This window comes from Lissotriton vulgaris, chromosome 2_2 (genome assembly GCF_964263255.1).
Source record: "Lissotriton vulgaris chromosome 2_2, aLisVul1.2, whole genome shotgun sequence".
In the NCBI taxonomy this organism is placed as follows: domain Eukaryota; kingdom Metazoa; phylum Chordata; class Amphibia; order Caudata; family Salamandridae; genus Lissotriton; species Lissotriton vulgaris.
The window spans coordinates 114,792,280-114,807,525 of record NC_141688.1 but is presented as its reverse complement, the minus strand read 5'-3'; the positions used below and the strand labels follow the sequence as shown (position 1 = coordinate 114,807,525).

Here is a 15,246-nt window from a genome sequence, read left to right as displayed (position 1 = left end):
TTCGTGCACCGCAATGGGGATTAGTACTACTGTTTCAGAGCTTCCTCGGTGGTCGGCGGGCTCTTCGCAGCCCACTCCCTCAGCTCCCTCCCATTGTCCAAATAGGAGAGAGCAAAGAGAAGGCAAGGGACTGGTCTGCTTAGGTTGTTGCAACATCCACTGCTCTGTCTTGAGAGGGGTTGGCCCGGCCCCTCGCCATTCATTTCAGTGGCTTGCAGCTAAAGTCGCCTGGGGCGCAGCATAGGCGCCCCATTTGAAAGCAGCCATTTTCCGCTTTCTCTGCCCACTCCCTTCAGGATGACAAATCTCCTCTTGCATGTGCTTTGAGGGCGAGCAATAGTCCTCGCCCCAGCTAGCACATGCGCAGGAGGTGTCTCGAACCTGATGTGACCTCGTCCCTTCCTAGGAAAACAGTCACACAACACAGTATTTGATTTGTTTTCTACACGGGGCAGCCAGTGAGCACTTCATTTGAGGCTGCTGGCTGTTGCATTGCTTGTGGTGTCTCTTTCTTGTCTCTAGTCCCCGATCCTTGACTGAGTCTAGTGGGGCAACACCCCTTTTGCCCCTATGCACCAGCCACAACTAGTCTTATCCTCTTTTCGGTCCACAATCGCCCTCCTGTGCATTTCAGTGATATTCCTCCCACCTTTCCTTCTATATATATATAATAAGACTATCTATTAATATTAATATTAATTTTAACTAAATAAATGTAATTTAATATACATTTTTACAAAAACATTGCAAATAACATTACAAATAAACTTAATAAAAAATTAAACACACAAACATAATAATGTATACATAAAGATATATATATTTATTTACTTTAAAATAATTAATAAACTATTATCTTTAATTTATTTTAAATCTTTAAAATTATATAAAAGTAAAATATCTATAAATTTAAAATATAAAAAAAACATTCTTTTATAAATTAAAACATTAAACTATAAAAATATTTAAAATTAAATTACCCAATACAGTAAGTGCAACAGGAGTGAAGGTGTCGGATAGCAAAATAATTACATTTACTATTCCAACTTCAGTGAGTGCAGCAGTAGGGAAAGTGTTGGATAGCGGAGGGGTGAAAATTACTATTCCCACTCCAGTGAGTGCAACAGTAGGATAAGTGTTGGATTGCGGAGAGGTAAACATTACAATTCCCACTCCAGTTAATACAACAGTGTGGACATTGCTGGCTAGTGGAGGGGTACAAATTTTTATTCCTACTCCAGTGAGAGCAACAGTAGAGAAAGTGTTGGATAGCGGAGGAGTAATATTTACTATTCCCACTCCAGTGAGAGCAACAGTAGGGAAAGTGTTGGATAGCGGAGGGGCAAAAATTACTATTCCCATTCCAGAGTGCAACAGTAGGAAAAATGTTGGCTAGCGGAGGGGTAAAAATTTGTATTCCCACTCCTCTAAATGCAACAGAAGGATAAGTGTTGGATAGCGGAGGGGTGAAAAAATGTATTTCAACTTCAGTGAGTGCAACAGTAGGGAAAGTGTTGGATAGTGGAGGGGTAAAAATGACTATTCCCACTCCAGAGAGTGCAACAGTATGGAAAGTGTTGGATAGCGGAGAGGTAAAAATTACTATTCCAACTCCAGTGAGTGCAACAGTTGGAAAAGTGCTGAATAGCGGAGGGATAAAAATTACTATTCCAACTCCAGTGAGTGCAATAGTAGGGAAAGTGCTGATTAGTGGAGCAGTAAAAATTACTATTCCCACTCCAATGAATGCAACAGTAGAGAAAGTTCTGGATATTGGAGAAGAAAAAAAAGAAACAATTCACACTCAAACACTCAACAAAATATATTAAAAATTAAAATTAAAATTAATCAATATTTAAAAAAGAAAATATTGAACATATAGAAATAACAAATGTTATAATAATTACATATCAATCAATCAATCAAATAATTTGTAAAGCGCTCTACTCACCCGTGAGGGTCTCAAGGCGCTGGGGTGGTGTTTGCTGCTACTGCTAAAAAGCCAGGTCTTGAGGAGTTTTCTGAAGGTCAGCAGGTCTTGGGTCTGCCGTAGGTGGATGGGGAGGGTCTTCCAGGTCTTGACGGCGAGGTGGGAGAACGATCCGACTCCGGAGGTCGCTCTTCGGAAGCGGGGGACTGTGGCAAAGGCGAGGTCGGCGGAGCAGAGCTGGTGGGTGTAGGTGTAGAAGCTGAGTCGTCTGTTGAGGTACGTTGGTCCGGTGTTGTGGAGTGCCTTGTGGGCGTGGGTGAGGAGCTTGAAGGTTATCCTCTTGTTGACTGGGAGCCAGTGCAGGTCTCTCAGGTGGGGTGTGATGTGGCTGCGGCGAGGGATGTAGAGGATCAGGCGTGCAGCGGCGTTCTGGATGCGTTGGAGCTGTCTCAGGAGTTTGGCCGAGGCTCCTGCGTAGAGGGCGTTTCTGTAGTGCAACCTGCCGCTGACGAGGGCCTGGGTGACCGTTCTTCTCGTTTCAGTGGGGATCCACTTGTAGATCCTGCAGAGCATGCGGAGGGTGTTGAAGCAGGAGGAGGAGACGGCATTGACCTGTTTAGTCATGGAGAGGGTGGAGTTGAGGATGACCCCTAGGTTGCGTGCGTGGTCGGTGGGTGTTGGGGCGGTTCCCAGTACGGACGGCCACCAGGAGTCATCCCAGGCCAAAGGGGTGGTTCCGAGGATGAGGACCTCTGTCTTGTCCAAGTTGAGCTTCATTCGGCTGTTCCTCATCCATTCAGTGACAGCCTTCATTCCTTCGTGAAGGTTAGTTTTGGAGGTCTGGGGGTCCTTGGTGAGGGAGAGGATCAGCTGGGTGTCATCGGTGTAGGAGACGATGTTGAAGTTGTGCCGACGGGTGACGTGGGCAAGCGGTGCCATGTAGAAACAGAGTTGGGCTGAGGGATGAGCCCTGGGGTACGCCGCAGATGATCTCGGTGACTCCGGAGCGGAAGGGGGGAAGGCGTATGCTCTGTGTTCTTCCGGAGAGGAAGGAGGTGGTCCAGTCCAGGGCCTTATCTTAAATCCCAGCGTTGTGGAGGCGTGTTTGTAGTGTGTGATGGCAGACTGTGTCGAAGGCGTCCGACCGGTTCAGGAGATGAGGGCCGCCGTTTCTCCGTTGTCCAGCAGGGGCTTGATGTCATCAATGGCGGCGATGAGGGCAGTCTCGGTGCTGTGGTTGCTGCGGAACCCGGACTGGGAAGAGTCCAGGATGTTGCCTACAAATATAATATAAAAATAAAACAATACATACATTTACAAACAATATTTCTTTTAAACTAGAAAAACTTCACAAACAAAATAATGTATTAAAACATAAATGTACTTAACCACACCAATAACACCAATAACAAAACACATCAACATTTTTAATTACATTTTTTGAATAATTAATAATCAATAAAAAAATATTAGTAATAAAAAACTAATAAACATTAAATGACCAGACCTTTAACACTATAATATCGACAGCAAACACCTAAATGAAATTATAGAATTCAATTAAAATATATTTTAAAATTAAAAACTATTACTAATAACACCCACCCTTTGCCCCTTTAAAAGTAAAAACAACTCACACAAAAATAAATAATTACCCAAAATAAATATTAAATTATGAACATTAATTTACACATATATACACCACAACACACTCCTAAAATTAATTACAAAATTACCAAAATTAATAACCAATTAATTAAAATTAATTAACAGCCAATTATTATTCATAAATTACAAATAAATTATTTCCCACCCTTTACACCTATAAGCACCACAACACACGCCTAAAATTAATTACACAGTACCATAATTAATTACAAATTATTTAACTAAAATTAATTAACCTCCAATTATGAATTAATTAATAATTACTTTACACATTAAACACTAAAACATCTCAATTAAATATTAATAAATGCAAATTAATCAATACATTTCATATAATAAAATTACTTCCTACACTATTCCCCTTTAAACGCACAACCCGCTACGGAACTAAAATCACAAAATTCAAATGAAAAAAAAAGTTAATAATTTTATATATTTAAATTACTTTCCACTCTATTCCCCTATAAACCCACAACCTGCTACGGAACTAAAAGCTTAAAATTTAAATGAATAACCAATTAATAACTACTAAAAAAGTAACACATGTATTAAAATTACAAACAATTGTTATACAAAAAAAATACATCACATACATATAAAATATATACTAAAATACATTTAAAAAAATGAAAATTTTAACAACTATATTTTTGCAAACGATATTTCTAACGATATTTGTGCAACTCGATATTTTGTACAAGATATTCTGTCTCTGCACCTGGGACGGGTAAGCCCAGGAGTGGGTTCCCCGCCCTCAATGCTACTGGAGTCAAGATAGCCTGGCTGATGAGTAGTGAAAACTTGAAACTGGTCCTAGGAAACTTGTTTTTCAGTCCAGGGAGAACCTGGACTGAAAAAGTTAATGAAATTATTCTTGTGGAGAGAAAGTTCCAAAACTACTGTTTGAACTGAGGAGGAGTTTCCCGGGGTGCAGTATTTGTTGATGCGGATGACATAAAAGAGTGGAACCACCTTGGACTGATGTGTTCTAGATTGATGGTTCTCTATTGAATGACGCCATGGCCTGTTGTTGAGGCTGGGAAGTAGAAATGCAGCTGCATTATGGATTCTCTTTAGCTATCTAATAACTTGGTAAGATTCCATGATGTTCATTTCAATGGTGAGCCTCTGTTCTTAGAGTCCTGGACTGTTGGTAGCTCGTACCTACGATATACTCGTCTTATCAGGCAAAATCATGCCTTCTTAGTATGGTTCACTAGAGATATCAGGGAGCAATTAGATAACGAGTCAAGCTTTTCTGGCCAGATTATAGATGGGTATTAGGTGGACCATCACCTGCATGCTTTTATGTTAATTTTTGATATGAGTTTGGGATCATTTGTTTGCTTATAATTATCTATGGCTATCCGCCATTGCAATCAATCACAAACCATGTGGCATGCACACATGTTCAGCTTTATCGCTTGTTCATTATCTACATTGAATAATGCTTTCTGTAAACTATAACATGACTTTCACGAAGCAGCAATGCCACCGTTAGTGGGTGCTAACAAAGTTTGTGGCCAACTCTACACAAGTGTCCAACACCACCTGCCACTGATAAGCACACTGGTGGAGTCCACGCAGCTAAGAATTAACCCTAGTACTCCCAAGCTTCCCTTACTAGTTAAATAAGCATTCTCAAAGCCAATGGGTCTCTGCTAAAATAAAGGCCAAGCTAATGACCATGGCAATGCTTTTTTTAATTGATGCATGAATCATGAATCATGCCAATGTGTATGCCTGTGTTCTAATGTGGTGGGCAGCCATGTTACAATGATAAACACACATTTAAAAAAAGTAAAAGTACATTCAAGTGCAAAACAAAGGTAGTAAATTACCCAGAAACGATGATGATATGAGATTTAAAAAGCACACAGAAACTGCCAGGAGTGTCCTGGCACTAGATTGGAGGCTACCTACACAACACAGATCATCCCGTTAAGCTTGTTGAAAAGCCATGATTTGATTTTTTTATTAAAGATGGATTGCTCAGTTGTAGTACAAAGCTCTAGAGGAAGTTTCTACCAATCGACCGGTCCAAGATAGGAAAAGGGCCTGCCACTGGTTCTAGTCCAGCAGATTTTTTGAAGTTTAGCCAGTTGATCAGAGAAAAGCCATACAGTTTCTGGGGGGACATACTCAAAAATCCTCTCTCTCAGCCAGCTCCAGTCCCATGCTGGTCTTTGTGAGCAAGGAGTAGGAATTTAAAAGGATCCTTTTTTTAATAGGAAGCCAGTGAAGTATCTTCAAATGCGAGGACATATGGGTTCTTGGGGGAACATTGAGAAGGACTCTGGCCACATAATTGTGGACCGCTTGAAGTCTGTTAAAAATAATCTGGGAGACCCGAGTATAGTGCATTCCCATAATCCAATCTGGAGGTTATCAAGGCTTGGATCAGAGTTTTCAAGACAAAAAGGAAGACATTTTTTTCAAAGTGCATAGCAGCCCAGAAAAAAGAACCAGCTTGTGCCTGAATTTGTGGCTGGGAGTAAAGGGCCCTATCAAATTGAACTCCAAAATTCTTTAAGGTGCCTTGTTGTGAGCCAGGGAGAGGTGGGTGTCTTTCAGACAAAAGCTCCTCCATACATCTGGCGATGGAGGGCCAAAAAATATGATCTCTTTTTTTAGGATGATATTTTAATTTGTTGATGGGCAGTCAGTGAAACACCTTAGAGAGTCAGTTTTGAATGGTCTCTCTAGTGTACTTTTCTCCCTTTCCACAGGTGAAAATAAGCTGGGTGTTGTCAGTATTTGAGATTACCTTAGCCCCTAAGGTCTCAGCTAACACAGTTAAAGGCATGAAATAAACATTGAATAAGGTGGGGCTGAGTGCGTAGCCCTGAAGAACTCCAAATGTTAGCTCACGAACTGTGGAGAAGAAAGGGGGGATCCAGAATTCTTGACTTCCTTCATCCAAGAAGGAAGTGATCCACTTCAAGGCTAGGCCACCAATCCCAACAGATTGGAGGCGGGCAAGAAGTCTCAGGTGGGGGACAGTATTGAAGGTTGCCGATAAATCCAACATAATTAAGACGGCCTTCTCTCCTTTCTAAAAGGTGCCCATGATATGCTCAGCGACCTCAAACAGGTGCTAAAGTGCGGTCTGAATCCAGACTGACTCGGGTGCAGAAGATCATTCATATCCAATATTTGTACCCCCACCTCCCTTTCCCACTTTTAGTAATGGACAGAAATGTACAGCTGAAAGAACTAAGGGGCATATTATCAAGGGATTTATCTCTGCTTTTTTTTGCTTTAAAAGCCAAGAAAGCGGAGATAAAATTATCTCCCTATTACCTAGCTGTCGCTAACACCAGTTAGCGACAGCTAGTAGGAGACAGCGACCATCTTGGGCCCCGCTTTGCATGTCAGTGATATTTATCACTAATGACATGCAAAGTGGGCGTGCCAAGATGTTAGCGACTGAAAACAGTCGCTAACATCGCTATCTCCTATTACCAACTTTTGGAGATATTCACGCTAAGCGCGAATATCTCTAAAAGCTAACACCTGCCCAGGAGCAGTTCTTAGCCATGTTATCCAATGGGAGGTGGATAACATGGCTAAAAGCATTAGCTCGGTAATGCCTGAATATCGCTGATTTTTCAGCGATATTCATGCATTATTGCCGATTTTTATCGCATTTGCGATAAACCCAAGGTTTATCTGCGATAAAAATCGCCGCAGCTCAGCGATAATTTTTTATCGCTAACCAAGCAATAGCGATAATTATCGCTATTGCTTGGTAATATGCCCCTAACTGCTTAGTGCTAGTCATTGTGAGATATAGTAGTCATAGAGTACAATGGTAACCCAGTATGCCATATATTAACCTTGGGATATAATACAATATTTCTACATAGCTTAATTTAAGGAACATTTCTCATTTCTTTCCTAAACAAATTACCTTTGTTCAAACAAATGAATGTATAGTCATTTAGCACCGTTATCAAAAGTTTAGGAGCTTGATCATCATTTGTATTTAACTTCCATGTGCTCCAAAAAGTGATCACAGAGTGGAAAGTCTGAAAATAGTTATAAAGTGTGTATGTGCCAAAATATAAATGATCAAGGAGTAACAGAAATAGGCGTCCAAGTATTGGGATATGCAATTACATAATTAACACTATGTTTTACCCTCTAATCTGTTCGTATATGGGTGGACTGCGTTTCGACTGTAGATATACACTGAAAATGTCTCGGCCAGAGGTCTTCAAACGTTTTATTGCCGAGACCCCCCTATCAAAAACGTTTAGGCGTAAGGACCCCCTCCTGACAAAAATGTCTAGTACTTGAGCCTCCTAATCATTGCCAACTATCGACAATCATAAACACCCCCAATTCCCACAGCAAATCATTTATACATTGGGGAAATAAATTAAACCGTGTTTAGCAAACCAAACGTCAGTGGTTGATGGCGTGGTCAAAGGTGCGGCTAAAAACAAAGGGCCTCGTTTATGAGGCATTGACGCAGGGCAGTGCCGCAAGTCTTCTTGCTGCGCTGCCCCTCGCCAATGTGAAAGGGCAGGAATGTAGCTTATTTATTACATTTCCCCCTATTTTGGCACACAAATTGCTGCCTAGCACAAACATAGGCTGGATGGTTTTTGTACAGTAAGGGCTACCTTCCTGCACAAAAACAATCCTGAGAGGGGTTTTCCTCTTTCCATGTGTGCTGCAAAATGCAGCACAATTAGAAAAAGGATAAAAAAAGGAGAAATTAAACATTTCCCCTTGTTACGCCTGATGTGGGGAGGCATAAGGTTTGGCACTGTCCCAGGTTTACATGATATTATAAATCTGGGGCAGCATAACAATCCGTGGGGGGGTTGCGTGGGAACACCCAACCCAATGCCTATGGAACACCCACTTGACATAGAGTCAGGCAACGCAGCGACTTGCGGTGTTTTTTCGTTTCTTACTCCATCTCTAAGAGGCCATGCAAAGCCACGCAGGGTGACTTTGCCTCGCCACAAAGATATGATTGAGATGCTTGCGCCACCGAAGCTTCATAAAAACTGACGCTTCAGTGGTGCAAGCCTCTTATAAATCAGTCCTAAAATATTTTGTTCGTTTTTAGGTCTTTCATCATCAGGTAGCTACATATAAAATAATGAGTAGCTTAAATGAAACATATATTTTAAAAGTTGTTACTCAGTGGGAAATGCCCTATGTAGTACATCATATAATCTATTATTTAATGCACTGCATAGGTCTGTGGGTAACTAGAGAGCCACAGAATTAAAATTGGTTGGTGCGGAGGAAAATAGTGCCTTGTGTATTTTTTGTGCTATGAGGTAACAGCCTGTGACAGAAAGCACTGTGAATGTGGAAGTAATTATTTGATACTAGCATTACACACATTACAAGATAGACTGCTACAAAATGTGCAGAGAGTTTTAGGATAAAATGGAGCTTCCAAGATGTAGATTTGTGTAATATCTGACCATAAGTAACACATTTTTTTGGCATAACTGTCCATTCAACACCTTTTCAGGGGTACTAAGCGTCATGTAAATACAGTTCTCATTAAAAGCATGCCCAATTGCTAACCATCACACAAAAAACACATCTTTGCCACCACAATGCTTGAAGTGATTCTAGCAATTAAAGCCAGAACCACTCCCATGCATCCTTTACATTTGCAGATTAACTCCTAGGGTATATTTGTATTTCATTCAGGCAAGCAGGCACCCTGGTATGAAGGCTTAGTTGAAGGATTGTTTTACCTCTCTGCTGGGCCTCTTAGTTTTACAGCACATGATACTCAATGAATGCCAGCTGAAGCATTTTAACAATCGCGGTTGTGTTTGTCCCAAAGGAAAGGCACGTTTGGTATTCCAGGCCTGGAAATGCGCGACCCCCTTCCCAGGACTTCAGGGCCCCCCTGGGGACGTGTCCCACAGATTAAAGACCTCTGGTCTAGGAAAATGGTAGAAATGGGATTTCTTGTTAGCTGGGGCTCCTGAGGCCCCACAATGTCAATGCCCACCCTTTCAAAGGGAAGTGCTGACCACAGGGAAGGGCCGGCTAGGAGCCTTCTGCTTCCTCCCACTTTTTCCACTTGCCTGGCGAGTCTGACAGGCCCTGCAATGAGTATCTGAACTCTTGCGCATTTGGGGCCAATAAAAGTGGGTGACGAGCCTTTCAAAGGTCTTGTCCTGCCTCAAATGTCCTGCTAAAGGCACATCATGAGCCAGCCCCAGTAGGAAGGCTCTGAAGCGCTGGGGTACCACCAGCACACCGTCTGACCCAGGCTCAGCAATCTTAGGCTCACTATACAGGAGACCATTCTCCCGGTAGATCCAATGTGATCCAGACTGATCACCTGCTGCCTGGTTTGCAGCCTGTTGCAGCAAACCCACAAGAGAAGGACACTTCTTTTCCTCCTCACAGAAGTCTTCCCAGGGGGGTCCTCCTTCCTGCTGCCAATGGATCAGCTCAGGCAGGTCCCCAGTTCAGCTACCTGCTCCCCTGTAGGTTCCAGGGCATCTCCCTCAAGGTCTGCCTCCTACTGGACCGTGGGAACTGTGGGGGCCGGGTTTCCAGCATCCCCAGCCTCTTTTCTTTAAGGCAGGCACCTGGGCCACTCTTTCAGGCTCCAGGTCCTATTGAAGACCCTTACTGGCTGCCATGGACTGTGTGGTCACACACGCCCACTCTGGCAGACCCAACATGTTCAAATGAGCACTTCGCTCTACCTTCGCCCAAGGGGAGCTCTCCAAATCGTTACCTAACAGACAATCAACAGGCCTGGCTGGCCTCACAGCTACCTGTGCCGCTGCTGCTCCTTTGCTGCAGTCTGCAGCTCTCGTCGCAGGGAAGGGTCCACCACTTCACAGTCTGCCCTTCATTACAGACACCAGCTGCTGTGTCGGGGCTTCCTACTACTCCCATTAAGTGGCTGCACCCTACAGTTTCACACCCTCTGCCAGGGCGGCAACAGTAGCCCAGCTCGATGCTACTGTGCCCCTGGTCCCTCTACATTGGGTGAGTGTATTTAATGCTCATGTTGCTTTCATTAGGCTTCCGCCCATCGCAGTTTGTATTCCTTTGCCCGGGTGCAGTTTTTTTTGTTCGTCTTGCTGCTTTTCATGTAATTGTTTTTTATATTGTTACCTACCGCCCGTTGCATTTTTTCATTGCGCTGCCCCTCCTTGCAGTCTCTTTAACCATTTTGGAATGGAAGTAATGTTATTTCTGAGCCACAACTTGCATATAATTGTCAATCCCCCAAATGTGCAGCACGAACACAGCGTAAGAAGAGATTAACGTGTTGCCTGGAGCCCCTTGCAGGAACAACATTAAATGTAAGCCACTTTATGGGACTGTGACTCACTTGCGTGCATGAAACTCCACCAGCTACTCACACCTGTAGAGACGTAAAATATGTTTAGGCCTGATGTTGTGCCATGCCCACCAGTCTCTTTTTACGGATCCAAAGTTCATAGACAAGGATGACTGCTGTTCCCAGGCTCAGGTTAGAAACAGCCTTCTTTGTTTTTATGTGTTCACCACTCCATACCAATACATATGGGAAAATCACATTGTCATTTACAATATCAATAGCTCTAACTCTGGCAAATGTGTGACATATTGCTTTGAAAATGCTTGTTTTCTTTTGCAGCTTCATATAGCTCGTTCTTGACCTGAAAGTATCAGAGCACTTTCCATGAACACCAGTTGCATTACAGACGGACACATTCATTTTTAAGCAAGGGAGATTGAGTGATATCCCAGAATCACAGGATGTTTGAGCATCCCACCAGACTTGAACCTGGTTCCCCCTTGCTTCAAAAGTTGGCTGCTCTAGCAGTTCTTCTACATTCTCTCCCATCCCCGCTATCATACTCGCCAAATTTTCTAAAAAAAACTACAAACCTGGCCTTCGATACCCTCTCCTGGTGCTGTGCGACGGTTTAATTCTGCGGGTAACGCTCTCAGGGCTTCCATTGTCTCCGAGAGCCCTAAATACGGCTCAGGGCCTGCAAGGAGTATGACAACCCTTCGTGTGTTGTATCTGAACACACGTTCTTTGGTAAAGCACCACTCAGACATTTTTATCCTCCTCACTACAGAAGCACCTGATATATTGCTACTCACAGAGACTTGGCTTACCACCAATTCTCATCCCGACATTCTTGCGGCCCTCCCTCCTAACTACTACATACTCAACGTCGACCGCCCGTCAGACCGCACAGGGGGCGGGGTGGCAGCCATCATATCAAAACAAATTAGATTTATCTCTTCTGTTTCCTTAGTCCTCCCTGAGGTGGACAATCTTGTCATTAGTTTAGAAACAGAGGCCCGTGCAATTACACTCATACTCTTGCCCCTGTTCCCTATTTCTTTAGTGGAACAGATAACCAACCTATTAACTCATCACCCCAGAATTGCTCTTTTTGGAGATGTTACCTACTGGTTCAACGACAAGAATGCTGGCTCGCATGCCACAGAGTTATTTGAAACCCTAACCAGCCTTGATCTTGTCCAACAAATCTTCGTGCCCACTCACATCAAAGGTCACATTCTGGACCATATTTGGACCCATGAATTAGCACTTTCCTGTCCAGCTGTCTCCCCCTGTATTTGGTCAGATCACCACCTAATCAGCACCACCATTACTGTCAGTGGTAGGGCCCAGGCCCCTATCTTGGCTGGCGGCTCATCTCGCAAATGGAATTCTTATGACGCCCAAGGTTTTCTTGCCGCCCTAGCCAAGACTCGTCCTACCATCGACATTAATGCTAGCGTCGAGGTAATAGAAGAGGATATTGGGGAATGGCTAAAGACGGCCAGTGATCAGTTCGCCCCTTTATCCAAATTTCCACGCACAAAACACAGCAATTCACACAGATGGTTCTCTGGTGCCCTCAGTGCGCCAGCTTGAACGGATCTGGAGACGTAATTATACGGACTCTGACAGATTACTCTTAGTGGTGGCTCGTAAAGAGTACAAAGGTGCTATCTCCCTGGCCAAATCCACTCACATCTCCGACAGAATCCTATCAGCTGACAATAAACCCAAAGAAATCTTTAAAATCATGAACGAGTTCACCACAGATGATAGAATTCTCCCTACCCAGGCCCCATCTCATGAGTCCTGCGATGCCCTGAACCTTTTCTTCATTGAAAAAATAGTAAAAATTAAGAATTCCACCCCTCTCCTCACCCCTATTGGATTGCCAGACACTTCCCCCTACCAATCACCACATCTTTGATCAGTTCCCAATTCTCAACCCCAACTCCCTCGCCGAGCTGGCGGTTCGTGTTAAATCTGGGCCCCCCAACGATTACTGCCCTCCTTCGGTCCTTCGGGACATCTGCCTCACTCTACTGGACTGCATATTGCCCTGCTGATTTCCTCCCTCAGCACTGGCACAGTCCCTTGCAGTTTCAAGGAGGCCACTCTTGTACCCCTGCTGAAAAAACCTGGCGTGGATCCTGCCGATCCAGCTAACTACCGTCCCATCTCCCTCTTGCCCTATCTGTCCAAACACCTCGAGGCTCATGTTACCCGATGCCTCTCAAATTTCATCTAGAATTCCGGGTATCTTGAACCTAATCAAGCCGGCTTTCGGCCGGCCCATTCCACCGAGGCAGTCATTTTGGCAGTAATGGATGTCTTGAGGGGGAATGCTGACAAGGGGTCACCCCAGGCCCTCATGTTATTAGATCTGTCGGCCGCTTTCGACACGGTGGACCATAACATCCTTCTCCACCGTGTCGAACAGGCCGGCATCCAGGGACTGGCTCTTAACTGGATTAAATCTTTCCTTGTCGGCAGAACACAAGCTGTTCGTTTGGGCCCTTTCACGGCAGCCAGGGCACTCACGACCTGCGGAGTCCCTCAGGGCTCCTCCCTCTCCCCCCTTTTATTTAATTTATACCTCCGGCCATTGATCCACTAGCTCAAAAATTGGGACATCACAGTGTTCAATTACGCCGACGATCTGCAGATCATCTTTCCTCTTGATTCCCCTGATGCCGCTCAAAGCTTCCAAGCAGTGATGATCCATATACAACTATGGATGAATCACAACCAACTGAAATTAAATCCAGGGAAAACTGAACTCATCCTTCCTGGTAATAGCCCAGAATTCTGGGGCCCCCAATTCTGGCCTACGGAATTGGGCTCCCCTCCTGCCCCAGCTAATACAGTTAAGAGCTTGGGGGTCATCATCTATGTGGAACTCCCTCTCAAGGCCCAAGTTGGTGCTGTGATCTCCTCCTGCATGTTTCAATTGCGAAAAATTCGCAAAATAGTCTATCTGCTACCACACGCGGCACTGGTCCAGGTCGTGATCTCCTTAGTGCTATCCCAGGCTGCCAGACTCATCCACAAAACCCCTAAATGGGAATCTGGGAAACCACTCCTGCAAAAACTTCACTGGCTACCAGTCGTGCAAAGGGCAGCTTTCAAGATTGGCTGCATGACTTTTAAAGCCCTCCACGGCACCAGTCCTGACTTTCTTAAGACCCTGATCTTGCCACACTGCCCGGTGCGCAACCTTCGCTCTGCACATCTTCACCTACTGGTCACCCCCAAAGTAAAACTCAAAAATTCTGGTGGCCGCAGGTTCACTTATTTGGCTCCCAAACTCTGGAACTCTCTCCCTCTTTCAGTTAAGTCTAGTGGCTCCTTACTGAATTTCAGGAAACTCCTGAAAACTCGGCTCTTTACCCAATCTGGTTAGTCCGCCCCCTACAATTCTCGCACTTTCTCTCTCAGCGCCAGGAAACTTATGGTGACAGCGCGCTCTATAAATTCCACTTAAGATAAGATAAGATAAGATCCTATAATGAAAATAAACACTATTATTGTATTAACACACTATGAAATATTATTCAAGGTCTACAATAAGTGACCTGATCGTGAAATTTTTGCAGAGTGATTTGAAGCGGTCTCTAGACCGCATGAGTGTTATATAACAATAATACCAGAAATATAAAGATTAATGAAAATGAATGCATGCTCTGTACCTTAAGTGGTATAGTTTTTGTGTTGTACTAAAACAGTGTCCTCTGTTTTATGCAGGAAAATCCCTTCAAAGAAAGGATCGTCCAGGCTTTCTCAGAAGATGGCGAAGGAAATCTCAGCTTCAACGACTTTGTCGACATGTTCTCCGTGCTCAGTGAGATGGCTCCCAGAGAGCTGAAAGCAATCTATGCCTTTAAAATTTATGGTAATTTGTTAAATACATTACTGATGTGCTGCTAAAATCTATGTTGTTTATTTTGATAAATGATGGGTTTTAATACAAGTAGTCTTGCCAAGCCACTAAAAATTACAAGAAAACAAAACTTAACAAAAATTGCCAAGATTGTTCTGTGTTTTGGAATGTATATGATAACCATACATGCTTCCTTTTATCCACTTTATCATTTCATCTCTAGAACCCTCCCAAATGTAATTACAATCTCCATTTCTTAGTTCTGGTAGTGTTTTTAAGGATGATAGCCAGTGGTGTACAAGTAGCAGACTGAGCAAAGTGCTAATAGTTGACTTGGGTATGTGTAGTGTAGATTATCGACGCTGTTACCCATGTCCAGGGTCACCAACACTTGGCTCAGTTTGAACTTTCAAGGGACTACTGTTTTACTGTGGTGAAGACAGTATTCAATGAGGAGAACTGGGACAG

At 43.6% G+C, this 15,246-nt stretch overlaps 1 protein-coding gene across 1 annotated transcript in view; it reads left to right on the top strand.

Moving 5' to 3' along the window:
• CIB2 (calcium and integrin binding family member 2) overlaps positions 1-15,246 on the top strand; it is a 517,364-nt gene that overhangs the window by 434,830 nt on the left and 67,288 nt on the right. The window contains exon 4 of the mRNA XM_086959408.1: positions 14,643-14,790. Within this exon, the coding sequence (XP_086815534.1) occupies positions 14,643-14,790 (148 nt within the window). The remainder of the gene's footprint in view (positions 1-14,642; positions 14,791-15,246) is intronic.